The sequence below is a fragment of the Antechinus flavipes genome, chromosome 1, assembly GCF_016432865.1.
Source record: "Antechinus flavipes isolate AdamAnt ecotype Samford, QLD, Australia chromosome 1, AdamAnt_v2, whole genome shotgun sequence".
Classification (NCBI taxonomy): domain Eukaryota; kingdom Metazoa; phylum Chordata; class Mammalia; order Dasyuromorphia; family Dasyuridae; genus Antechinus; species Antechinus flavipes.
In genome coordinates, this window is record NC_067398.1 from 3,498,318 (window position 1) to 3,525,846 (window position 27,529).

A 27,529-nucleotide genomic window follows, 5' to 3' on the forward strand; every position below is an offset into this window, starting at 1 on the left:
TCTGCATTCTGCCTCCTTGGAGCCACCAGAGCATCAGCCTCCTGAACCTTGTCCCCCTGGAGCCACCAGAACATCAGCCTCCTAAATCCTGCCCACCAGGAGCTACCAGAGCAGCCTCCTATCTTCTGTCCCCCGGAGCCATCAGAGAAGCAGCCTCCTATCCCCCTCCCCCCTGGAGCCACCAGAGCATCAGCCTTCTATCTCCTGCCCCCCCCCCAGAGCCACCAGAACATCAGCCTCCTAAATCCTGCCCACCAGGAGCTACCAGAGCAGCCTCCTATCCCCTTCCCCCTGGAGCCACCAGAGAAGCCTCCTTTCTTCTGCCCCCACCCCCCCCCCCCCCGGAGCCATCAGAGAAGCAGCCTCCTATTCCCTTCCCCCTGGAGCCACCAGAGCATCAGCCTCCTGAATCCTGCCCCCCCCCCCCCCGGAGCCATCAGGCAGGAGTCCTGGAGGGCCCGACTCCCAGCCATGTGCAGTCCCTTGTTTAAGAGAAACTTCTGTCAGCTTCCAAGAGGAGGCTGCTGCTCTGCTGGCTCCTCTTGGAGACTGACAGAAGTTTCCCTTCTTAGGAGTGTGGCTTTAAACAAGGGACTGCCATGTGGCTGCTCCTGGCTCCGGGAGGCCCAGCAGAGGGACTGCACATGGCTGGGAGTCGGGCCCTCCAGGACTCCTCGCAGGAAGGAAATCCCTGTTTGGAGAAGGGGCTCTCGGGAGATGTAGTTGAGCCTCTTCCCGGGCCATCCTTAGGAAGTTACAGGAAGCCTTCCAGAATGTCCAGGGCCAGATCCCGGCTCCCCTGCCCAGGAGCCCCAGCCCCTCACCCCGGGTCCCCTCCTGCCTACTCGCAGGGCACAGCCATGAGCCCGACACCCCGTGGAGGTGCGGGAAGCTGGGGCCCGCCCCGGGGTGCCTCCGGTACCTTTCTGTGGAGAAATTCTCGGACTAGAGACGCCGCCACCTCCTCCACAAAGAGGGGGCCCATCCCTAGCCCTGCAGCCTGCTTGGGTGGGCTCCCCCGGATCTTGGCAGTAGACATTCACAACCGCTTCAGACAGCGCCTGCCCCCACTGGTCATTAGAATCCAGGGTCTGGGAGGGATTCAAAGCGTAGGGGCAGCAGCCCAAAGGGAGCAGCCTATTGTCGGTTGGCTTGGCCTGGGAGTGTTGCCGTGGAGACCATGGCATCAGAGGCCGAGCCTGGAACTCCTCCTCCTCCCCTCCCCCCTTGGCATTCAGAGGAGGGGAGGAAGCAGAGGAGGAGGAGCAGGAAGCAGAGGCGGGCGGAGGAGGGCCCTCCTGCGGTTCCTGCCCTATCAGACTGAGCGCCCGGGGCATTGGGCTAGCTCTCCCAGCCTAGTGAAAAGCTAGTCCCCCTTTCTCTCTGTCTGGACCCTGGCCCTGTTCTCCCACTGGCTTCTTAAAGATACTCTGTTTCAGAGAGCTCTCTCCTTCCTGCTTTCTGGAAGTTACTTTGTCTATACTTTGTATTTCTGTGAGAAAGTACATTGTACTCCTTCCCTGTACTTTCTCTAAAAGCTCCGTGAAGATGGGGACCCTCTGTATTTTGTCTCCCCAGCACTAAGCCTGTCACCGGGAACACAGCAGGCACTTAATCATTGCTGATACTGAAATTGAATCTTGACATCACCATTTAATCATTTTCAGATCCAATGTTTACTTAATTTAAGGAAGGATCATTATAGGAACCATGAACCGGGAGTTACAAGATGTCCTTAGAACATCTAGAACCTTGATTAATCTAGACCAATCCAGAAAATGAGCAATTAAGCCAGGCTTTACCTGAATTTCACTTCACAGAGAAAGAAACTAGGAATTCTCTCTTCTTTTTGACCAAGGGTTAAGGGCACAAGATGCTTATGCTCCCAGAGCTTGGTTTCCTCCTCTGTAGAAAGAGGAATGTATTTTATCCCTTTTATATAATTCAGTGAAAGAAAGGAAAAGCAAAGAGACTCTTGTGACCCTCAAAAGCAGCTGTGTGTTGGACTGGTTTTTCTTCAAGACAGGAACTCCCTTGATTTCAGAAAGGCCTGGAGAGACTTGCATGAACTGATGCTGAGTGAAATGAGCAGGACCAGGAGATCGTTATATGAAGTCAACAACAATACTATATGAGGATCAATTCTGATGGACGTGGCCCTCCTCAGCAATGAGATGAACCAAATCAGTTCCAATGGAGCAGGAATGAATTGAACCAGCTATGCCCAGTGAAAGAACTCTGGGAGATGACTAAGAACAATTACATAGAATTCCCAATCCCTCTATTTTTTTCTGCCTGCATTTTTTATTTCCTTCACAGGGTAATTGTATAATATTTCAGAATCCGATTCTTTTTGTGCAGCAAAATAACTGTTTGGACATATATACATATATTTAATTTGTACTTTAACATATTTAACATATATTGGTCAACCTGCTATCTAGGGGAGGGGGTGGGGGGAAGGAGGAGAAAAGTTGGAACAAAAGGTTTGGCAATTGTCAATGCTGAAAAATTACCCATGCATATAACTTGTAAATAAAAAGCTATTACAAAAAAAAAAAGAACTCCTTGGGTGTCGTGGGGCCAGAGTATCTGCGACCGTCTCCACTTCTTCGGCTGCCGTTCACGTTGTTGGCACTGATGAAGAGACACCTTTGAAAGATCCCCAACTTGGGAAACATTCTCAAGAATGAAGGGAAACCAAGAGAAACAATTAGTTCAAAAGGAACCTAACATTTAACCAACCAAAATAGGCACGGCCAGACCATGCCTGGACTCTCTGACCCTCTGTTATAGCCCCTAGAATCAGTTTCCTCCTTTGGTTGCTTTTAAAGGCCTTCACGACCAAGTCTAGAGGTTTTCTAGCCTTCCCTCTAGCCTTCTCCGTGTGCTTTCTAGCCAACGCTTCAGCTCCTCCTTGCACTGGCTGCTCCATCATCTGCCTCCCTCCTCACTTCTGACTCTGTCCAGACATGGGCAAGATCTCCCTCACCTCCACCACCCCCAGCACCCTCAGGCCCCCACCCTGCACAGTCGGTTCGGCTCTAAGGGGACAGGTGAGTTCCTCAAAATCCCCTCTAGGCAAAGCCAGGCAATAAAGACTGCCAGGCCTGTGGGGGCTGGGGCTGGGGCACCCAACTTTTAGTCACAGCAATTTATCATCCCAGCATTCTCTCTGCTGGTCCACTATGGGGATTTCCTTCTGCTGCTGCTTCAAGAATGATCACACGTTCTCTTGTTTCTTTCAAAGGACTCCATCCAGGCGTGCTGGGGAGGCGTCTTTGAGCTTGGAGGCGTCGAGTGCACACTCGTGGGTGCAAAGTAGAGGCACATGCATGTGTGTACCGTGCGTTATGCACATGCAGGGTATATGTTTACAGGTGTGCGTTGTTAATGTGTGCACATGTAGTCTACATGCCTAGTCTGTGTACATGTGTGTTGTGCGTGCACGTCTATACACGTGCATTGGTATACACTTGTGTTGAAAGTAGCTGGATGGTGCACTGGATAGAGCACAGGGCCTGAATTCAGTAAGACATGAATTTAAATTCAGCCTCAGACACTTATAAGGGTCACTTAATCCTGTTTGCCTCAGTTTCCTGATCTGTTCAAAGGACCGGAGAAGGGAATAACAAACAACTCTAATATCTTTGCCAAGAAAACCCCATATGAAGTCACAGAGACTCGGTCGGGACTGAAACAATGGAACAGCAACAAATTGTGTTGTGCATGTGTAGATGTGCTATACATGCATACACATGTATATATAGTATTTGTATATACATGGATACATGTGTGTATGTTGTATTATGTTTGCATGTGCCTTTATATTGTATTTGGACAGACCTTATGTTGTTTATATATATATATATCAATAATATATAATATGTATTATACATAATACACATAATATAAATAATATGTGCATGTTGTGTATGCACATAGATATGTTATACATATGTCATGTGCATTATGTGTGTATATCTGTTGGTGTTTTTATATATGGTGTGTGTATGGTGTGTATATGGTATATCATGCACGTTATTTACTGTATACTGACGTGTGTTGCATATGTGTGTACATGGATTATGTCTTGTATGTGTATATGCATAGGGCATTGTATATGTACATCCACATATTGTGTTGTATGTACAGCCATCTATGTTATTGTACATGTGTGTTCTGTTATCTCTGTTCATCCATATATTGTGTGTTGTGTGTATCTACATCGATGCATGTGTATGTCCCATTATCCAAGCATATACATATATTGTGTGGTATTGTGCACATGCATATATAACATGTATGACCAGGGTTGTGTTGTGTGTGTACATATGTTGTGTGCATGTGTTTGTGTGTTGTGGTTATGAATAGACACATATACTGTAACTCACGTACTCGCAAATGGCAAAGAACAGTCAGGTATGGTAGCGTGCAGGCTGAACTGTGGTGGATGTTTAACGAGACGTGAATTGTCTGTAGCCTCCGTGACTCGGTTTCCTGGCTCCACTTCCTGCATTCATCCGGTGGGCACAATGGCCTGTTGCCCATCCGACAATCACGTGGGAACAAACTCACGTTTTCAAATGTCCGGGCAGAACTGACTCTAAATACTTTGTGTCTATATTTATTTACTTTATATTGATGCTGTACGTACTTGCATGGGTAGAACCACAGACTAATGCACTTAAAAATAATCTGTTAAACGTTCTGGATTGAACCAGTCCCTCAGACATGAGTGTGAACCCTAATTGATGCCACTTCCTGAAATCAAAGCCGCTGCAAGAGAGACTTGCTCAGCCTCCTCCCCCAAGAACTGGCACGGAAGGGAGGAACTATTTGAGAACCTAGATTGCTGGGATTTGGAAGTGTTGAGGGTGAAGAGAAGGCAGGCCCAGAAAAGGTGGGACTGAGCTACCGCCGGTGGAGAAAAAGGCCAAGGAGGACCAAGGATCGAAGCATCTTGGAGTAAGAGTTCAGAGGTAAGCCACCAAATTGTGCCATCTAGACCAAGATCAGGGCAAATGGCATTGTCCCCCACTTTCTCCGCTAGGTGCTTATATAGCCATGGACTATATAATGCACTGCTTCATGCTCAGATGTTTGCAGAAAGCTGAATCTTACCCAGCCCAGGGGACAGAAGTTAACAGGGGCAGAGGACTGTGCCACAGGAACCTTGTGTTGCTCTTAGGCCCAAACATGCCAATTATGAATTATTGGCTTATACTTCAGTGGCTTAAAACTGCCCCAAGACTTTTGGGATGTGTGATATATGTACTGCATTTCTCCCCTTAGAATGTAAGCTCAGTGGCTTAAAACTGCCCTGACTTTGGGGGTGTGTTATCTATGTACTGCATCTCTCCCCTTAGAATGTAAACTTTTCCATGGGAATTGAGTCACCTTTTGTGCTTGTATTCCCACCCATCCCCTCCTGCCCCTGTCACTGTACTGGACACTTCGGAGGGGCTGAAAATATGAGTTTGCTGTTTAGTTGATGCACACTCAAGGCAGCCTATTCCCTCCTAATTCCAATCATTGGATTATCCTCAATGAGAAGCCATGGGGAGATGCTGCAGCAGCCACAGAAAAGGAAGCAGCCTCCAAGGGTGGGCAGGAAAGGGAGTAAGGGAGAGATAATAAGCCCAGGCCCCTTGCTCCTCATAGGAGCTCCATGAAGAGGGTGACCCCCTGCTTCCACCCACGTGGTTAGAGAAGGAGACAGGGTTCCAGGCTGGGAAGGCAGGGGCTCCACGCCTGCCAAATGCTCCAGCCAGGAAGAGGTTCATTGAACACAATGGAAGTCCTGCCAGGCAGGATCCAGGCAGTTCCAGGAGGCTGAGGGATTGGAGTGCCATGAGGAGAGGGTGATAACCTCAGGGACAACCCTCCAACAGCAGATGCCTTGAGGTGTCATCCCCCAGTCATTCCCCTCCTCAAAGAGTGCCGGCAGCTCTCTGAGGCTCTGGAGGACGGGGGCGCTGTGGGCCGCCAGGGCCGGGAGCCTGAACAGAAGCCAGCTTGTGGCCCGGCCTCGGGGGGAGCCAGCCTTCTTGAGTCTTGTGCTAACTCCTATTGACTATGGGCTCACACACATGGCTAAGATTTTCCTAGTGAGGTTTATGTAGGACATGAGCCCATCCACTGCTCCCTGGGTGGGTGTAGCCCCTCGGAAGGTACTGGGGAGGAATGGTGATGGCCTGTGAGGAAAGTGCAAGGGGAGATATCTTGGGGCTGAGACAGGGTCAACTGTTGTGTGGCTCAGCAGAGCCCTCTCCCTTGGCTACTTGGCCAGCCCTGCTGACATCTTCCAAAAGGTCTGATTCGGCTCCAGCCACTGCTTGTTTGTGTTTGTGTCTGAAGGAACAAAGTGATTCCTTCACTCAATGTCAGGGAGACCACGTGGCCTTCGGGGGTGGAGAAAGTCGGGGCCGCCTGCTCCCCTTCCCCACTGTCAGAATTGGGCTTTGGCCTTTTGCTGGTTTCCATTCTAGGGGCCAGCAGTTGTCTTTAATCTAGGCTGAGTGTACAAAGCATGGGGATTTGGGAGTCCAGGTCAGGTGATCAGCCAACCCAGTATCTTTGTCCTGAGGAGCAAGAAATCAGTGTCCCAGCAGAATGCTGGACTGTATTTTGTCCACAACAGCAATACTCGCTTTGGACATGAGCTTGGCGGGACCCATGTTCTAGCAACTGAGCTAAGGTGAGCCAAGGTGGATTGGGGGAAGGGACTGTACACCTGTTATTGGCAGAAAGGTTTGTTCATGAATATTCCCCTGTAAAAGCAATGCAGTGTTAAGGGATTAAATGGAGCTGGAGTGAGGAGAAACACAGCAAATGGGAATGCAGACCCATATCAGAAGAGGGACCTTGACTAGGGGGAGGGGTGGTAATGGGCAGCTGGTTAGTTCAATGACAAGAACATTGGGCTTCGAGTCCAGTCTCAGACATTCACCAGCTACATGACCATGATCAAGTCATTTAACCTCCATAGCTCCGTTTACATTTACCACTCAGGGTTGTTGAGAAACTCAAATCAGATCTTTGTACTTTATGTACAGATGGTGCTACATAAATACTAGTTATTAACAAGTAGGAATCTGTGAGTGAAAAATCAGCCATATTTCAAGTGCAAGAGGCGTTTTTGAGGAAAGACAGCAGGCTCGAGATCCCAGCAGTTTCTTCAACCCTTCTATGTGTCTTTCCTCTCATCACCCTGTCCACATCCAAATCCTAGTATCAAACATCCCACTTTTACTCTGCACACAGGGAAGGGCTCACGTGCACAGAACATATGTGGAAGCCTTCTCACTAGCAAAAGCATCGCATTGATGGGACTTATGAGCTGTGGTTTTGAGCAGCCAAAGCTGTTCCATCAAAGCAAACTTTCCCGGGAGCTACTGTCCTGTGTGGGTTGTAGCACAGCAACTTGCTTTTGGAGATGTCCCGATATTAAAATGAATATCCAAAAAACGGTCATGTGTACAAAGTGTACATTTCCCCCACAGAAATTACAGAATTCATTAGGAGTTGGAGATTAGGACTCTAATCTCACACACACACGATTTCCAAAAGGTGGAAAGCATGGGAATTATCCTATTCTGTCCCTGAAGTTCTTAAGGATGCCCTATCTCATTCTTTTTATCCATTCTTATTTCAATTCAATTTAAGAAACATTTATTTGGCACTTGCTGTCTCAGATGACAGTGGAGAGAGATAGAGCCTAGAAGACATTTCTGAAGGTCCCAGTCTAGGAATCCCACTAAGCTAAACCCTCCTAGCATAAGACCCCCTTCTAAACCAATTAACCCCCAACTTCTGAGCTTCTAAAAATCTGTTTCTCTTGCACGTGTCCATTGGTTATTGCAGGGATGATTCAAAGTTAACTCCTCCCTAACCAGTCCCTTCTTATTGGGATCAAATCCGAGTTTGAGGCTCTTTCCTCCTCGGAATTAGTTGCTTGTTAAGAGTCAAACATGCATGCATATTGTTGTTGCTGTTATTCAACCTTTGTTTTCAAAGAGAACCAATGACATTGTACTACAGTGATATCTTGACTTGTGCATGAATTTGAGTTGCAGTCATCCCAGTCCAGTAGTAAAAATCCAAAGCAGGAGGCCTGGTGTTGGCGTAGGATGCAGTGGGTAACTTGGTATGTTCCATGTCTGACCAAACTTGAAGCTCTCCACAAAACCTGCTCCCATCATGGCCAGGGGAACTCTTTGTCTTCATCCTCCTTTCTGTAAGAGGATGTCTTCATATGATTGGGGTCGACATCCTCCTCACTGATGAGTTGGAGGCTTGTTGGCTGCTCTCCCAACTTCATTTAGTCCATCTTGGTTTACTGAGATGTAGCCACTGGCTGCTACAGCTTCTTGCAGCCACAGGTAAGTGTTGGGGCTCATGAGCACCCTTAGAAAAGGCTTCAGTGGTCCTCACCCCAGAGGGGTTGGTCCTTCCCCTAACACCCCAAACACTCCATGGACACATGGCTAGTAGGGCAGCAGCCCCTTTTCTCCTAATTGTGTCTGCCCTCTTGCAGGACTGTTGGTTGGTGATTGTCCTTCCTTCTCGAAGAGGACCCAAATGCCGCCACTATGTTAGAGTCGAATTACAGTGTGACTGACTGTGGCTGATCTGACCAATGAGTGCACGGAATGCTTGGCCATAGCTCAGACACAAAGAGTCTTTATGAACATTGCGGGGGGAGCTTCTCTAATTTTGCACATCTCATGTTTCTTTTGGCTAAAACTCTCACTTTTTGGCCTTTGGACTAAGATCAGGTATGTGGCGTACACCCCTCTGCAGTGTCCTCCATAAGCTTTTCTGTATCCTAACATCTTGGGAATACCAGTTCATCTTCTCCATCAAGATTTTTGTGCAGCTACTGTCCAGGGACTGAGAAAAAGGACTCGAGGGCGTGATTGTAGGACTCAAGCGTCTCCTTGTCCCAGTGGAGCATCTAACAGGAAGAATCTTTTCCTTACAATTACAGCAGTGTCAGAGGCATGAGCCATCTTGGGAAACGGCAGCACTGTTTCCGACTTCAAATCTAGCTCCCCTTCAGGTCGACATTGGGCTGCAGAGGTCCCTGCCCATTCTCTCTCCTCTTGCATTTTTTATATACTCATCGATGAGCTGGAATGAGCACACAATCCCCCAGCATCACTCATGACCCAAGCAGACATCATAATCTTCCATGAATAGGATCCTCTTTAAACTTCTTTTCTTCCAGTGCTAAATTAAAGGCCTCCTGAGCCTAGAACTCCCTCACTCACTGCTCCCAGGCTGGACAGCCGTTTGAAGAGAAAAACCACTTTCCCCACAAGGTGGCACTCGTCATAGCAGTCAGTGCCCAAGCTGAGCCAAAGCCGAAAAAGCAGAGACTATCTGGAAGGGATCGTGGAGTTCGAGGGTCCCATTCCAGAGACGAGAAAGCTGAAGTCGGGAGGTGATCCACTTGTGGAGGTCACACCGCACCTTCGTGGCCGAGGCTAGGTCCTCCCTCTTGGCTCCTCCCAGACTGGTCTTTTCTTGCACTGATTTACAAGCTTAGTTCCCTTAAATGCTCACATTGATGTCCCCAGAACTCTGAAAAGTTAGAAATTAGACCAGATACTTGGAGGTAGTTTCTAACATGCCTCAGGTTGCCAGCTTTGGGTGGCTGAATCACTGGCCAGAGGCAAAGGATGAAGACAGGCTTTTACAGGGCGTGCTGGCCGGTGACCACAAGAGGGTAGCACACCTAAAGAATGAGCATAAGGCTTTCAAGGGGGTGCTGCCTGTAGGCCACAAGAGCGCAGCGCCCCCAAGGGATGAAGACAGGCCTTTGCAAGGCATGCTGGTTGGTGGCACAAGAGAGCACCATAGCTAAAGGATGAGAACAGGCTTTTAGAAGAAGTGCTGGCTGGTGACCTCAAGAAGGGTTGAAGACAGGCCTTTGAAGGCGGTGCTGGCTGATGGCGACAAGAGAGCAGCACAGCTAAAGCATGAAGACAGGCCTCTGAAGGGAGTGCTGTTCGATGGCCACAATAGTGTAGCATAAGATAAGCCTTTGTAGGGGGTCCTGGCTTATGGCGCTGAGGGCAGCACAGCTAAAGGATGAAGACAAGACTTTGAAGGGGGTGCTGGCCAATTACCACATCAAAGCAAAACAGCTAAAGGATGGAGATATGGGTCCTTCCAGGGTGTGCTGGCCAGAGGCCACAAGGAAGCTAGCATACCTAAAGAATGAGCCTAGGTCTTTGAAGGAGGTGCTACCTGATGACCACAAGATGGAAGCACACCTAAACGAATACAGGCCTCGAAGAGGGTGCTGGTCGATGACACAAGAGGGCAACGCAGCCAAAGGATGAAAGAAGTTTGACCTTTGCAGGGTGTGCGGGCTGGTGGCCACAAAAGGGCTGTACAGCAAAAGCATGAAGATAGGGCTTTTCAGGTGATGCTGGCCAGAGGCTACAGAAGGTTAGAACAGCTAAGCGATGAGGACAGGCTTTTGGAGGGGTGCTGGCCAGTGGCTACAAGAAGGAAACACAACTAAAAGATGAAGATAGACCTTTGAAGGGGGTGCTGGCTGATAGAACCAAAAGTGCAGAATAGCTAAAACATGAAGATAAAGCTTTTCAGGAGGTGCTGACTTTTGTCTACAAGAGAGCCGCACAGTTCAAAGATGAAGACGTGCCTTTGAAGTGGGTGCTGGCTGCTGGCAACAAGAGAGCAGCACAGCTAAATCATGAAGACAGGCCTTTGAAAGAGGTTCTGAGGATGGCGAAAAGAGGGCACCACAGCTAAAAGATGAAGATAGGACTTTGCAGAGCGTGCTGGCTAATGGTACCAAAAGGTCAATACAGCTAAAGCATGAAGATAGAGCTTTGCAAGGGATGCTGGTCAGTGGCCACAAGAAGGGCACATAGCTAATGGATGAAGGTTCGCATTTGAAGAGAATGCAAGCTGATTCTACAAGAGGGCAGCACAGCTAAAGAATGAACTTAGGTCTTTGAAAAGGTGCTGGCAGATGGCCACAAGAAGGGAGAACAACTAATGAAGACAGGCCTTTGCAGGGAGTGCTGGCTAACGGTGACAAGAGGGCATCACATCTTAAGGATGAAGATAGGTCTCTGCAGGGCACATTGGCTGATGGCACCAGGAGGGCAGCACAGCTAACACATGAAGACAGGTCTTTGCTAGGCGTGCTGGCTGATGACAAGAAGCCAGTCCAGCAAGAGGATAAAGATAGGCTTATGAAGGGGGTGCTGGTCGATGGCCACAAGAGGGCAACACAAGGAATGAAGACAGACTTTTGCAAAGTTTGTTGGCTCATGGCCATAAGAGGGCAACCCAGCTAGAGGATGAAGATGGGCCTTTGCAGGGCGTATTGGTTGGTGGCTACAAGAGAGCAGCACAACTAAACATGAAAGCCTTTGCTAGGCTTGCTGGCCAATGGCCACAAGACAGCATCCTGACATAGGCCTTTGAAGAAGGTGCTGTCTGGTGGCCACAAGAGGGCCACATAGCTAAAGGATCAAGACAGACCTTTGAAGGTGCTGGCCAATGACCACAAGGCGATAGTCCAGTCAGAGGATAAAGATAGGCTTTTGAAGAGGGTGCTGGCCAGTGGCCACAAGAAGGAGCCCACCTAGAGGATTAAGCCAGGCCTTTGAAGGGGCTGCTGACCGCAACACAAGGGATGCAGACAAGAAGTTTGCTGGTTCATGGCCACAAGAGGGCAATCCAGCTAGAGGATGAAGATAGACCTTTACAGGGCGTACTAGTTGATGACCACAAGAGGGCAATACAGCTAAAGGATCAAGACAGGCCTTTGAAGGGGGTGCTTGCCAGTGGCCACAAGAAGGCAGCCCTGCTAGAGCATGAAGATAGGCCTTTGCAGGGCATACTAGTTGGCCACAAGAGGGCAGCACAGCTAAAGGATGTAGACAGATCTTTGAGTGAGGGCTGGCTGCTGCTTGGCCCTGCACGTTCCCCAGGGAGGCAGAATACTTCGGGAATGATGCTGATTGCCTCACCCATAACATTCTATCTCGTGTCCATGCTTCGTCCAGGCACTTCCAGCCCAATGTCTTCCCTCTTCTTCACGCTCCCAGAGAATTTCTGCCTCCATTTAAAGTTCAGACCCCCCCCCCCCTTAGTCAATACATAGCTATAGACACTGTGCCATGCATTGGTCCCCCAGAGGCAGGCAGAAAACATTCCTTGGGGAATGCAGAGTCTGGGGGGGGGGGAATCAAGTTATCTGTGGGACAAGGAGATAACCAATGCAAGGCAATGAGGGGGGATCTGGAAAGGCTTCTCATTGGAGGTGGGAATCAATCTGGGCCTGGAAGGAAGCCAGGGTGGACATCAGGAGGCAAGGAAGGAGATTAGGTCGGTGTCTGTCCTCCTTCAAGAGGACCCAAATGCCATTATGTTAAAGCTATCCAACTATGGCTGATCAGACCAATTTGAGTTCAGAATGCTCTGCCACAGGTTGTCCAAAAGTAATCCCTATGACTTTTGGGGGGTGGCTTCTCTAATCTTGCGCCTCTCGTGTTTCTTCTGAGCTAATTCACTTCTGTTTTGCTCACAGAGCACAGCACTTTCTCTGATGACGCATGCCATGCTGGGGGTCCTATGTCAGTATCTCCCATGTAATACAATCAATTCTAAAGTTCTTGAGAGACCTCCAGCGTGTCCTTGTATCCTTTCTCCTGATCACCTTGTGAGCGCTTGTCCTGTGGAAATGGAATTTTTGGCAAGTGTAATTTAACATTCATACAATGTGGTCAGCTCAGCAGATCATCAGAATTTCTTGAGTAGGGGTGCCACAGGAGGTGCAGTGACATGCTCAGGCTTGTGCATTGGAAAATGACTCTGGCAGAGGAGTAGAGGGAGGACTGGGAGATCCAGGCAGAAATGATGAGGCGTCCATCCGCTTTGTGGTTTGGAAGAACATATACTCGGGTCTGGAAGCTTCTATAATGCATGGGGTGAATGAGAATTGAGGGTTGGAACCTGACCCGCTGTGCTGGGCACTGGGGCAGCTGGGAGGAGGGATGCTCTGGACAGCAATAGGGAGGATGAGGGAAGGTTTTGGGGAGGAGGATACTGACTTCTATTTGAGCATGTGCAGTTTTGAGTTCCAGAAAGGTGATGTCTAAGAAGTGTCTGCAGGAGGTGATATTGATGAGCCCACTCAGGAAGATGGTAGAGAGGGAAGAGAGAGTCAGCCAAAGACAGAGACTTAGGAGATGCTCTCAGTGAAAGTGAGGGTCCAGAGGAGTGCACAAGCTGGGTCACTGAAGCCTGGACAGGAGAGAAGACCGAGGAGAAGCAGGGGATGGGCAGTGCAGGAAAAATGGAGACTGAACAGCTGCTATACAGCAGGGATCAATGATGGTCAATGGGTTAGGGTGGTTTTGATTTGTTGCGGTCAGGAACCAGCCACCTTCCCTTTAGTTTGTGCCCCAAAGGCCCGACAGTGACAGACATTGAGACTTGTTAGATTGGGTGCTTGGGTCAGCAGTCAGAAATAAATGGCCCCAGGACTTGAATCTAGGCCAGTGTTAGGGCACACATAAGAGCCGAGTCCATGGTTCATTTCTCACCTTTGTTTCACCATGTCCTCGTCTCCTGAGTGAACTAAAGGGTTTTAATTCCACCTGTGATTTCCTGGTCTCTCTTGTTCATTGCAGTTGAAGCTCCTGGGCAACAATGTTTGGGGTAGCCAGATGCCATTATTGGTCTCCACCTCTTGAAGTCAGCCTGTGGCACAGCTTTCTCCCCATCCCTAACCCTAGAGTCAGAGAGTCTCAAGAGGGAATGAACCCTAGTGGTCAGCCAGTGGACTTTGTATCCACTTGACAACAGCCTCCAGGGACCCACTGAGCCCTCAGTGACAGGCCTCTCACTACCTGACAGCTATCCCGTTTCATTCTCACTAATTTTTGATTGATGGGAATCTCTACTTTCTCCGAGGCAACATCTGCTTCCCTATAGCTACCACCCACTGGTTCCAATTTCCTGCTTGGGCCCATCGAGAGCAAGTATGATACCTCTTGCTGAGAACTTGAAAGGGCTTGTAGGCCATCAGCCTGGGTCCCCAGAGTCTTCCCTCACCCAGAGAAGTGGACTTGCAGAGTGAATGCTGGACCCGGGTATAAAACCAGTCTCACTGCAGTGAACCGAGACCCGAAGGCCTGCCTGCTAAGGGGGCATCCATGCTGTTAGAACCAACCAAGCTCACTGTGAGCATGTCAATCATTTCTTCCGCTCTGTCTGACTCTTCACCACCCACTATTAGGTTTTTCTAGCAAAGATAATGGAGTGATTGGCCATTTCCTTCTCCAGGTCATGTGACAAATGAGAAAACTGAGGCAAACTGGGTGAGGTGACTTGGTCAGGGTCACTCAACTAGTTTCTGAGCCTGGATCTGAACCCAGGAGTCTTCAGACCTGGGGTTCTCGTCCTTTGTGCCTCCTCGCTGCCAGGATGAGTACGGCCTGCAAAGAAACAAGAGGCATTTTGCAGCTGCCCCCGTTTACCATTTCTATCGACATGGCAAGTGTCTTCCTTGGGCACCTCATTGCTTCCATCTCTGAAATCAAAGACTGCTTCACCTCTAGGGCACCTTCCACCCCTACAGCCAGCCCTTCCTGCAGACTTTAAGGTGATGGATGGTGGACGCCAGTTGTGACCTTGAGGTGACCTCTCACAAATCCCAGGAGGGTCCAGAAGAGCAGAATGGGCAGCGGAAAAAAAGGGGACTTGGGGATGGAGGAGAGGGTGAGAGGAAGTTTGGACCCTGAGGCCGCTCTGGTGAGCGGGGAATGGATGCTCTGGCATTTGGGATAAGGAAGGATGGAGAAGGCAGTGAGTGAAGGGACTCTCTGGAGGAAGAGGGGATGGAGGGAGGGATCTAGGTCCAGGGAAGAGGCTTCCTTATGATGTTTATGTAGGGAAGACATGTTGGTAGCCAGGGTGGGAGCGAATGGCCTGATGGCTGAGGGAGCAAGGCCTCATGGGAGGTGGCTGTGGTAGAAGTGAGTGCCTGGAGGAGCTGATCTCAGGGCTTTGATTAAGACCCTTCTAGATACAGAGAAACGGATTCTACCTATATTTATGTGGCTCTAAACCCAGGAGAGTCCTTGGAAACAATGGATCCAGTCTCTTGGGGTTATAGGTGAGAAAGCTGAGGTCCCAGAAGGTAAAAGGGTCTGTACACAGTCACCCAGGTGATGAGATCTCTAGTGACCCTGGGCCTGTCCTGACTTGAAGCCTCTTGCTGGGATAACTGAAGCGATTATTGACTATTGAAATCCTAGAACCTTAAAGGGGAAAAGGGCCTCCAACTCAAGCCTCACAGGAAGTGAAGAGCCCCCCACCCCCAGACAATATGTGTGCCAGGTGGTCATCCTTCCTTTCAGCATAGAGAACTCACCCCCGAGTATGAGAAAGCTCCTGCTGCTCCCGAAGGCAGATGCTCTGAATGGGCCTGTCCGGAGCAGGAGACCACGTCTCCATCTGCGGCTCCATTCTGGCCACTGACTTACATCACCTGTGACAGGAACCGTAAAAACGAGTTACCTGGGTGACCTATCCAGGGTCACATGGCCTGATTGTGTCAGGGACAAGATGTGGACATAGGCTTTCCTGGCCCCCCAGCTGTCCTAGCAGCGTGTTAGAGCCGGGTCTGGTTCAATCTCTGAGGCCCAGAGGCCACGTGTGAGCCTGAGAATCATTCCTGCTTTACCTGCCTCCGTGGCCACAGGTCACCTTCCCGCAGGGACTGGGGAGAAGGAGCGGCCTTAGCCCGCCCATCCTGAGCCTTCGGAGAGAGAGGCTGACAGATCCAAGGATGAAGACCGAGACTCCTGCCGTGCTCGGCGCATGGGAAGAGAAGCTCATCGAGGGCGGGTGTTGGCTGCGTCCGAGCCTCTTCTGGGCAGCGGCTTCTTCGTGGGGCTGTCTCCCAGAAGTGGGCGGCAGGGAGGCTCGGCGTCCCGGGAGAGCCTGCGGGGGGCGGCATCCGGCGAGTCGGAGGCAGAGAGATGGCGCGCGCCAGCTGGTCCTGGAGTGCCCGGGGCACGGGCTCGCGGGCTTTCTCCCGGAGTGTGCCACCCGACAGAGCAGCCTCCGACTCGTCAGACTCGACAGCTCTGCGCCCACGGGGATTCACAGACAGATGAAGCTGCCAGGAGGAATCTCGCCTAGAACTGAGGATCAGTAGGAAATCAGAGGGACGTGGAGCTCCAGCGGCTCCTGATTCAGAGGAGAGAGACAGAGTTGGAGATGCGGACGTGCTACAGGGCACATCCCGGCTCTCCTGCCTAAACACCCGAGTGTGTGCGAGATCTCGGGGGGGGAGGGTGGTCCCGCTTAGCCGTGCAGCTCACGGCCCATCCCCGGTTTCTCCTGTGCCCGACTGGATTTGAATCCAGGCCTCCTGATTCCAGGCCAACCCTCCACGCTCCACATTTGGGCAACAAATAAGAGGAATAGAGACTCAAGCCCCAGGAAGCAAGTTCAGCCTCCTGAGTGTCATGAGACTAAGTGGGATGACTCTGCCTCTGAGGGGGCGGGGCTCCTCTTGTTGGGGTAGGACCGACTTGGTAGACCCTGCATGCTGGGCAGTCTGGGCAGCAGGGTGGGGGAGGAGTGTGCTGGAGAGCATTTAGGTGGAGGTCCATGGAGAGAAAAAGCAGTTTTCCCTTCAGAAGACGCCATGGACCAGCTGAAGAGGAGAGGGAACATGTGAGAAGTTGGGGTCATATAGCTCATAAGAGAGGCAGAATAGAGCAATGTCGTCTAGATTTCTTGACTTGTCTTGATTATTTAACCCTTCCAGTGGTGACTCCCCATGATGTCATTTAGGGTTTTCTTGGCAAAATTACTGCAGTGCTTTGCCCATTTCTTTCTCCCTCCCTTCCAACTATTCACTCTTGAAGACATGATGACCAGGCCCCACGCTCCCCTTCACCTCCATTGTTTGATCACACTGCCATCTATAACAGATCCTTTTCAGAGCGTTCCCTGTTTCACTTCAGCCAGTGGAAAAATACACAGGGATGTTCATCTGTCTGATTACTTTCTCACCAAGAAAATGTTCTGCCCTGATGGAGCGGGCCTGGATAGAGCCAGACACTTCTGCAAAAACAAAAATATCTCCCGAGCCAACAATCCTTTATTTCAGCATGAACTCCCTGGGGCCAGCCCCCCCCCCCCTCTCCTGGCCCAGCATCCACTGCTGGTGAAAAGGATAAATAAACTAGGTGGGGACGCCGCTCTCTCCTGACCACACACACAGACACATCTGCTGATGGCCTAGGCGGGCCTCCAAGACGGCCATCACTGAGCATAATGTGCACGCGCGTGTCTGCCTTCTCCGACAATTCTAGATGCAGGGGGTGTGCTTGGTACCCGGGCTTCTGGGGAAATGCCCACAGACAGACTGTGAAAAGCTGGGTCCACTTGACAGGCAGCACACATTCTGTAAACACTTGTTAAATCCCTACTGTGTGGGAACCGGAAGTGCTAGGAGTTTGCATTACAGAGCTTCTAAAATGGATCCTTTGGAGAGGGGAAAGAAGAGAGAGAAAGAGGAAGACTTTTAGACAAGAACACAGCTCACCGGATCTCCACACAACAGGTCACATCCCTTGATGGGCACTTTACTTTTCCTTAGGTTGAGATCAAATCTGCCTGCCAAACCCAGTTTCCTAGCTGCTGCTTTGTGGAAAAACCCCTTAGGAATTTTTCCTAAGGTCCATTTTTAAATAACACGAAAATCACTGGTGACCCCTGTAAGTTCTAGAACTGTCCTCAGTCACATTCATTCTTGACTAATCTTTTCCTTCTTAGAAGCATAGAATCTGGATTCATGTCTCCCAAACTACTGGTGATTCGATTTCTGCTGGAGGGAACGAGCAGCTCACTTCATATAATTGCTAGGAAGGTCTTGTGATGGGTTGTAGGTAAGGGATTAATTTCTGCCTTGATCATTCTGTCGCTCAGAAATCGGAGGCCCCAACACTGGGGTTCTAGCTCGCTTAGACAAGACCGAGAACCACAAACAGGGACTTGCTAGGGATCAGAGAAAAAGGTGGGGAATTTCTAAAAGAAGGGCCATCCCAACCAGATGGGGATTCTCCAGAACATCCTGACGATGAGCTGGAATCTGGAGAGGGTGATGTGAGAGGAGGCTTCCAACAAGCTCGTTAACCACGTGTATGAAAAACGGAAGACGGCTGCATGATCCCAGGGACCTTCCCTCCAGAACAGACAGAGAGGCTTAGGAGCACGCTTAGTTAGGAGAAGTCAATGTATTAACCTTGAGGGGACCAAGAAAGTAACAGGGCAAGGAAGGGATAAGCTTATGGAGGCTGGATGGGAAAAGGAGAAGAGTTGAAGATGAAATGGTGACCATGAAGAACTCAGGGAAACGGGGGAAGACCCTAGAATAGGATGCAAAGGAAAGCAAGCAGTAGCAGGAGAATGCTGGGATATCATGACCCCGAAGGAAGAGAAACACTCTGGAAGCCAAGCGTGGAGTCGTCTTGACCCCATGGCCGGGCTGCAGCTACAGGTGCCACGGAGGCCATGGCTGGTGTCCCCCTTGTCGGGCAGCCTTCCTACCAGGGAAAGAGAAAGAACCACAAGTGGCCCCCTCAGGCAGGAAAAGCACCCGGCCCACACGTGGCCTTCTCCTGTGGATGGAAGGGGGGGAAGTGAGCAGAAAGGTCCAATGGGGATGAAAGGGGCAACTTCTCTAAATGACCTGATGCAAAAGGGGGATGCTGGGCCAGCACCAGAACCCTCAACCACCCTTCATCTTCTCTCCCTCGGAGCTACAGGCTGAGGGACCGGTCTATGACAGCCCAGCAATGGAGACCCAACTGGCTGACTGCCTTCATCCGGCTCCTCTCCGCTCGCCACCCCCAGGCCGGGCCTGCTCCCCTCTGGAGTTCTGCTGCTCTTCTGCCCTCTCTCAGCCAATCCAAAGCCTCCTCATCCTCGGATGTTCCACATCCCCAAGGAAACCTCCTTTCCATGTTCTTGACCAGCGAGTGCTCCCCATCCGTGACTGAGACAGGCAGAACCTCAGAGCTGAGAGGACGGGCTCCCCTTTTGTACCCCTGCATTCCTGGGCCTGAACTCTCTGGTAACTACCTTAGGAGTGACTGTTTAGTGGCAGAGGTGAAAGAAGCAGCAGGAGAGGGGTCGCTTCTGATAATGGACGGTTTCCCTTCCCTGCTGCTGCTCCCGAGTAACTGAGCCCAGGGCATCGGCCTCGGCAGGAAGAGCCGTCCCTGGCTCTCCATCCTACGGGGCAGCGCCCGCCTTCCCTTGGCCGGATAACCCACTGCCCGCAGAGGAAGGCGCAGCCTCGTGGCACCCACATGAAACCGCTGGGCTCTGAGTGGTGCCGGAGGCCCAGGGAACGCATGACCTAATGGCCCAGGGGAACGGCCAGCCATAGTAGAGCTGACAAGTCCTTCCTGGAATAGATTTAAGGACTCGGCCCTAATTGTTGGTAAAAGATCCATAATTTCCTCCCCGGCTGCCAAAAGAAGAGTTCAAAAGCAGCTCAGAGGCTCAGTTTTACGTGGGAATGAGTTATGGGACAGCTCCCTGGGCAGGAGGTCAGAGGTTAGAGCCTTCCTTGGGAACTCTAGAAGCCTGGCCCTCCCCGAGCCTCCTCGACCCCTCGGAGGGCCTTGCGGTCAGGCGGGGCACTAGGGAGAGGTCTGCCAAGGGAGTCTCCCGCAGCGTCCTAGGCTCTCCACTTGAAGGAACAATGGTCTGGAGAATTTTCAGAAAAAGGGCCAGCAAAGAGAATCCAGTTGGAAGCCAAAGCCAGGCCCTTATCCCGGTCCTGCCCTCTAGCCATGGGCTCCCCCAAGGTCAGTCTGGCCCTTCTTCTACCTGATTTCAGTGGAGGACTCCTCAGGTCCAGGCCTTTAGTGCCCATTTCTATTCACGTGGCCCCCAAATCTGGGGATCAGCCATGACAGCTGATCTGAGGCTGGAGCAAGTGCTGGGCCCGGTGTCAGAGGAGGCCGCTGAGAGAGCCTGTAGGCAACGCTGTGCTGGGGGCCTGGAACAGGGTCAGTCGGCTCCTGGGAAGCCCCATAGGGAGTGCTGCCGACACTCCCCATCCCAGAGGCTGGCAGCCAGTTCAGGGCCACATCCTCCACTCTGGTTCATCATGATCCTGGGCCAATAAGGGAGCCCCTGCCCACACTCTCTGAACAGTCTGCTAATGGGAGAGTCCTTGTGCCTCCCTCCAAGGGCAGCAGCAGCACCCTGCACTTGGTCTCGGGGGCGGCCACTCAAGCGTCCCTTCCTTCTCAGTGTCCAGGGCACTCTTCTCCTGCACGAGGGGCTGCCTGGGTCCTCCTGGCACCCAGGACGGGCAGCCAGGCTTCTGGGCTCTGGGCTTTCAGGAGAAAGATCCTGACTACATGGGGTCTGATGTGGGGATGAGCTCCATAGGCTTGAGCCACGACAAGCCCCAGCTGCAGGGACAGAAGTCCATGATCAGGATGGGGGTTCCCCCAACAAGCAAGATCAGCCCAGCATCTCCCTGCTTGGAGACAGGGAGAGCATCGACAATCAGGGGGTCCCCTCCAGCCTGGGCTTGGAGAGCGCCATCCTGGAGTCAGGAGGAAGCCCCTACCAGACCAAGTAAAACCTCGGGGGGCCCTGCCAGCATTGCTGACAGCCAGTACAGGCAAAGAAGGGGCTTTATGTTTATACAAGGGAAGTCATGAAGAGTCAAGAAGGAAGGAGGAAAAGCCCCAATCCGTGTCAACACCATTGAAATCACAATGACCACTTGAGGGGCAGAGAAGAGGTCAGATCTAGAACTGTCCCCTGGGGTTTGGGGCAGAATTCCAAGAAGGAGCCACAAGATTCTTGGGACAGTCAAAGAGGAGGCGTTGGGCTGTGGGACCGGCCTTTCCCTCTGGAAGACAGTGCCTAGGGAGGTGTCCCGGCCTTTGCATCACTGGAAGTGACCCCAGGCCCGGAGGTGGACCTGCCACAATGGATGATGGGCCAAGGATCCAGACAGACTCTGACAGGCTGATTCCATGAGTAAAAGTCGCTATAAAGAATAAACTAATCAGGATGAAAACCCTATGAATGATGTGGAGAGGGAACTCAGCTCCTTAGCAACAGCAATAATATCATCAGTGACGGGCTCCGGTCTCAGTGCAGGGTCCACCTAGGACAAGAGGACGGTGACCGGGGCAGGGACAGGCTGTGGCTGAGCTGAGGAGGCTGCAGGAGACTCGCGCCCAGACCAGCCAGCCCCGGCCATTAGGCACCATGTCAGCAGAGACCTTGAACAACGGACTCAAGGGGACGTCTGTGGCTCGATGGTTACAGAGCTGTTTTTACTCTTTTTTCAACTGGGGAAGGGTGAGTCAGGCCAAATTTAAGAGGCCAGTGGAATTGTGCTGTAAGCATGACGGCCAGAGCAGAAGTTGAGAAGGCAGCACAGGGAGGCGAGGCAGTTTGAAAAGCCACATGGGGGGGGTTAGGACAGACTTCTGCTTTCACGGCACTTGTCTTGTCCACGTTCCTGTGGGTGTCCCCCATGAGGAGCCTGCCCTTACCCCAGACCTATTCTCAGGGAAGTGACGGTGGCTTGTTTGGGCTTTGCTCGGTCCTGGATCGTCTTCCCAGTGATCCCTCAGCTGGAGCCGAGGGACGTCGCACTTCATTCGTGGTGGAGAGGTCCGGATTAGAACGCTTTCCTAGGTCGTGGTGGCCCAGATGTGTCCATGGCACAGGCATCCATGGCTTTAATTTCACAATTCCATGAAACCTCTTAATGTGTTCGATCCTGGCCTTCTCCTTGATGATTTTACGGGCCCGTGTCCTGCCTGAAGTCAAGATGAAAGCTTTCGGTCTCTATGGATAAAACCCAAATATCGTGTTTACGTCACTGGAGAAAGGTGACCTGAGGTGAAGGAGCTGTTTGATCATTAATTTGGGGTAAAGCCACAAAAATTAAGGTCATCTGTGGACATCAGCTGATCAACAGATGTTCTGGTTGAGCTGATTCTTTAGTTTGGGAACCAAAAGCAGTTCTCTGTGTTTACTGATACCAAAATCATCGTCACCTTCTCACTTTGATGGTTCAGACAGAAACGATCAAAGACCAGGTTCTTTCCTATGGCTTCTTCCCAAGTGGATGCAGTGACTGTGTTCTGTAACTCAGTGCTGGAATACAAGTTTTTCTCCTGTAGATTCCCAGAAAGGATCTGCGGTCCCCTCTGGAGCATGTTCATAGGGACAACACGTCCTCTTCTGAAATCACTTTCATTACATTAGATTTCTCTATTTTAAAAGCTTTTCATTCCGTGTAATTTGGAGACGTAGCATGAGAACAACTGTTGAAAATGCTCTTCTTACATTTCATGGACCCCTGTTCTTTCCAGGAAGTGGTAGAACACATTTCCGTGTAAGGAAGCTTGAACGCCATTTCTAGTTTGTATTATTATGATTGTCACTATTACCACTGCTTTTAATGATTTACTGGTGTTAGTGTTGGTTAATTATCCTCATCATTTTGGTCATTTGTCATGAACTTTCCCCTTGTCACCTCCCCCTCCTCCCTTTCCACTGACTCCCACTCAACCTCCTGCTCGCCTCCTATCACTCAGGCGCCTTTGGCCCCTTGCTCTGCCATGATGAGGTGGCCGACTCCTGGCCCGGGCCCCTTTCCCTGCCGCTCCTCCTGCAGACTCTGTCCATCATCCCTTCTCTTTCTTGCCTCTTCAGTCCCATCTCCCTAACCTGACCCTTCCATCCTCACTTCGGCTCCTTCCTCCTCTGCCCTTTGGATTGGAAATGGCTGCCTACCACAGGGACCTCTCCTTCCTTCCTTTCCTCCTCTTCTTAACCCCTGAAAACCCAACTTCCAACCTCATCATTCTACTCAAGTGCCAGGGATGTCTTAGAGGCCTTTACTCCAGTGGCCTTTTCTCAGCCCTCCCTCTCCTGGGCCTCTGCAGCCTGCGGGTCACTCTCTTCTCGTGGGTTTTAGGGGTCCCTCTCCTGGTCCTCCTCCTCCCTGTCTGACCAGCCTCCTCCTCCCTGTCTGTGGCTTCCCCGGCTTTCACGCATTCATGACCACCTCCATGCTGACAATTCCCAGACTGCCCTCCCCCAAATGCCGGACCTACCTTGGCAGCTGAGAGGGTCATTGGCTTGGAGGTCACCTGCAGCTTCAGCAAAGGCATCAGCACGGCTGCGGGCTGAACGGTGTCTTCGTTCAGAAATTCTTCATCTTCCACATCTTCCAGGCTGCAGCATCTGATCCGGGTGCCAGGCCATCCTCCAACCTGCCCTGACTCCCTAGACCACGGTCACATGTCTTCAGCTCCCTCACCTGCCCCGCCCCGCCCCAGAACACCCTGCTGACGTGCAGCACCCTAAGGGGGTGACTAACACTTACCAGTGAGCCCCCCTCCCCCGGCCTCAGCTCCCTCGCTGCAAAATGAGTTGGAAAAGAGGAGCTCCTGCTGTGTCTCTGACGAGAAATCCCCCAATGGCGACGGGAAGACTTGGACGCAGCTGGGGACCAGATGGCGGAGGACCTCAGCAGCACTTCCTGCAATACCGGGCGCGCAGCCTGCACAAGGTTCAGAGGCCTGAGAGCAATCGTCTCCAGCGTGCCGGGCCCAGAGCAGCCACGCAGAGGCTTCAAGCACTGCCCTCGGGGCCGTCCCATGGAGGCCCCCTGCACAGGGAGGACACACGCACTCTCTGGATGCTGCCGCCAGGACTCTTGTTCCTGGTCTGGTTGGACTCCATGGTCTTGGAGCAGGCCGAGATCCCCCCCTCGGCCCTTCAAATCCAGCCTGACAGTCGGATTCTGGCTGGGTGAGCCTGAGCAAGACACTGCCCTGCGTGCCTCAGTTTCCTCACCTGTCAGCTGGGGAAGGAAATAGCAAAGCACTGCGATATCTTGGCCAAGAAAACCCTCGGATATGTCTGGAAGCTTCCACCCAGGGTGGCTGCAGGCTCTTAGCAGAGGCCTGGCACAGCCTCCTCCCCCAGGACACGCAGGTTTGGCCCAAAGCATCCACACAGGCCTGGAGCTTCCCAGAGCAAGGCTGGCCTGGACAGGTGACCACAGATGGGAGGAGGGGAGAGTGACCATCCACAGGGAGGGGGGATAACCTCAGAGTGGGAGAGGGAGTGGCCACTGATGGGGAGGCGGGAAAGGGGTGTGGCCACTTGGGAGGTGGGAGAGGGTGTGGCCACTGATGGGGAGGCGGGAAAGGGGTGTGGCCATTGGTGGGGAGGCGGGAGAGGGTGTGGCCACTGATGGGGAGGTGGGAGAGGAAAGGGACTAGTGACAGAGAGAGGGGAGTGACCAGATGGGGAGAGAGGAGTAACTAATGACAGAGAGTAGGGGAAAGGGGAGTGGCCACTGATGGGAAGGCGGGAGAGGGTGTGGCCACTGATGGGGAGGCGGGAGAGGGAAGCTACTAGGGACAGTGAGAGGGGAGTGACCAGATGGGGAGAGAGGAGTAACTAATGACAGAGACAGGGAAGTAGGGGAAAGGGGAGTGGCCAGTGATGGGGAGGAAGTAATGATCACTGCAGGGGAGGGGAGAAAGACCAGTGAGGAAAGAGACCTCACGGAAGCAACCATATCCCCACCAGTGGGTGAGATATGATGCATCTACGGGGGACCTCGAGTGTGCCCCCAGATCAGGAGCAGGAGGGGGGATGCAATGGCGTCATCCACTCCCTGGTCCTGCTGGGCAGGGATGGACTTAAGGCCGATTCCCAGTCATGCAGAGGCCGATTCGCCCCACCTCCCCCTTCTTCTTCCTCTTTCCCAGCCCCCTCCATCCCGGCCTTATGCCCCAGCCCGCTGTTCCCTGACCGGACCCCAGGAGCTCTGCGTTACCTGGCAGGTGCGTGGGCTGGGGAGTCAGAGGCGGTCGAGGCCACTCGAGACCCGGGGACAGAAACGGCAGCGGGGCCGGGATCGAGGCCTAGGTTCGGGGTCCCGCGGCCCGATGTGCGGCAGGCTGACGTCGGCCGAGGACATGCCCTGGCGCCCCTCCGCCAGGCTCCCCGGCCAGCCCCAGACTAGCGAGGCCCCAGGTCCTGAGGAGGACGCTTGGGCCCGGCCTCGCAGCCACCGGTGGTTCAAGGCAGCGGCCTGCCGGGCCCCAGAGCGAGGCCTGGCACCTCTCTGCACATGCGCCAGCACAGAGCCCCTGCAGCGGCCCGACGGACACACGCCGAGGACACCAGCATACCCTGCCCGACCCCCTGCACGTCTGCTTCAGGACCGGCGCGGTGCTTCGCCCACCCCCACTGCACCTGCGCCAAAGTCCGGCCATTTAGGGCCGTGGCAGGGCCCCACGCTCCTCCCCACTCTCCTCCCCACTCTCACTCCTCGAGTTCTCGCCCTACCCAGTGGGGTTCCCACGGGCCGGGCGGTGGCTGCTCTCCCGCGGAGTCTCCTGTGCCCGGCGGGGCCCACGGGCTCCTGGAGGCGGCCGCCCCTCTGGGCTGCCTCGTCTCGGACGCGGCTTTGAGGGCTTTCTTTCCGCGCCCAGCCCCCATCTTCAGGGCCCACTGCCCCGGGGATGTGTCGGCCCCTGCCGGCGGCTGCGCCCACCTCACCCGCCCCCCCACGGAAAGCAAGAGAAGCTGCAGAGTCCGGGCGCCCGCCCTGGGGCCCTTGGGTCACTTGAGTGGAGGTCTCCCACGCCCCCAGCGCCCCCTTCAGGAAGGTAGGGAAGCTCCAGTCGGCACGAGGGCGCCTCGTTCGCTTAGAAAGCTGGACGGGCTCTCCCAGGCGATCAAACCCGGAACTAAATGGAGGCCCCTCCCACGCGTCCGCCTGTGGCTCCCCCAAAGGCCCCTGGGTAACCTCGCTAGATTCCAGAATTGGGGGCATCCTTTTGCAGGGAACGTGTATAAAGCCCCCAGCCGAGGGCCCGGCGCACAGTGGGGGCCGCACCCATCTTTCTTCTCTTTCCGAAGGAAAGATGCTGGCGCGCACTTGGCGGGAAAAGCCGGGACGAATAAAGCTTTTGTGAGGATGGTGTCGCCCCCAGAAACCTTTAAGTGAAGCCCGAGTGCGGCCGGAAAAGCGTTTCCCAGACTGGGCGCTGGCTCAGTGTGTCCCATTATAACCAACGCCATGCGGTACCTGGTCTTTCCATCTTCATCTGAAACCTCGCTCGAATTATTATTATTCACTGCAGAATTCTCAGAGCATTTCAAAGGTAGTTTGTTATACATCTTGGAAGCTGAAACAGTAGAAAGTGGTGTTTCTTGTATTAAATTGTAACTGTTCTTTCCAGAATGATCCAAAAAGTGACTTGTAATGACTTTTTCAGAGGATTTTTCTTTACTGATCTTAAGGTATGTATAGCATTTTGACATTTGGGCAAGGCACCTTGTCACAGAGATTATTGAAGGCGACAAGCAAGGGTGGAAAGGAGCCGAGGCACTTTTCCTTAGAAGAGGCAAAAATGGTCCACGTGGGAAGAACTGACCCTCGGTGATGAAAAATCTTCTTGTGGGGAAAGGAGAGAGCCTGAGAGTGGTGGTCTGGGTCAGAACGAGAGTATGAGACGCGGCCTCCAGAAAGGGCACCGCTCCCTTCTCAGTAGGAGACTGCTTAGGTCAGCGGCCTTGGGCATCTCGCTGCCAGCCCCCACTCCTGCACTTGCCACCCTCTCCCCCAGCTTTCAGTGCCCTGTCCCCTGAAAGTCACCCACCTTGTTTTCCTTATAAAGCATTTCTAGGTGCAGAACCTTGCGCAGCTCATTTCTGTTGTTTATGCTGTATTCACCTCGAGGATGTTCTTGGTCCAAGACAAGGCTTGTTTTTTTAAAACCCTGGAAGAAGTTGGAAACATTTGGTTGATCGTGCTCTTCAGCCCACTCTACCATGTCCGGTACTACTTCCTTACTAGAGGTTGCTGGGACACTCCCAGACTGGCCCGGACACCTGGAAGGAGAAGCTCCCCAGGGGCTTTGCAGCAGCAGAGACATCAGCATGTCCACCATCACTATTTACTTACCAGACATGTGATCATGAGGCGTTCATGGTCAGAGAAGGTCCGAACTCAGAGCTGGGCTCTGGCCCTCTGCCTGCCCTAGACCTGCATTCCTTCCCTCTTGTTCCAGGGGCTCTCACTCTAGCGCCTGGGGGCAGGTGTCAGATATAAAATGGCCTTCTTTGGGGGTCAGCACTCTCATTTATCATGCCGAGAGCCTCATAGGAACTTGAGACTTTCTAGATTGATAACTCTCTCCCTGTCCCCACCCCACCCAAGTCCCTCATCAATCCCTTCTGCTTAGAGGGCAATGCAGCCATAGTAGTGACCTTTTGTAGGGTAGACAGAGTGGAAGGGACACTGAAGGCATCAGAGATGGGTTCCGATCCTGACTCTGGCACTCCCCTGAGACTTGGCGGTTGTTCCCCTCAATCTGGGCCTTGGTTCCCCAGTTATTAAAGGTGAGATTGACTGGAACAGCCCCATAGA

The 27,529-nt window shown here is 52.4% G+C and overlaps 1 protein-coding gene across 5 annotated transcripts in view; it reads right to left on the reverse strand.

The window, feature by feature from the left end:
• The window catches only part of MINDY4 (MINDY lysine 48 deubiquitinase 4), a 126,676-nt gene extending 99,804 nt beyond the window's left edge, over positions 1-26,872 (reverse strand). For 2 of the 5 annotated variants that reach the window (XM_051977810.1, XM_051977786.1), the window contains exons 1-2: positions 26,760-26,872; positions 26,186-26,285 (exon numbers count right to left, since the gene is read on the reverse strand). In XM_051977810.1, coding sequence (XP_051833770.1) covers positions 26,186-26,277 — 92 coding nt within the window. In that variant the 5' untranslated portion in view covers positions 26,278-26,285; positions 26,760-26,872. Of the gene's footprint in view, positions 1-922; positions 3,029-26,185; positions 26,286-26,759 lie in introns of those variants that run through there. The other 3 variants (XM_051977802.1, XM_051977763.1, XM_051977754.1) reach the window with 3 other exon arrangements.
• Positions 26,873-27,529: the final 657 nt, after the last annotated feature.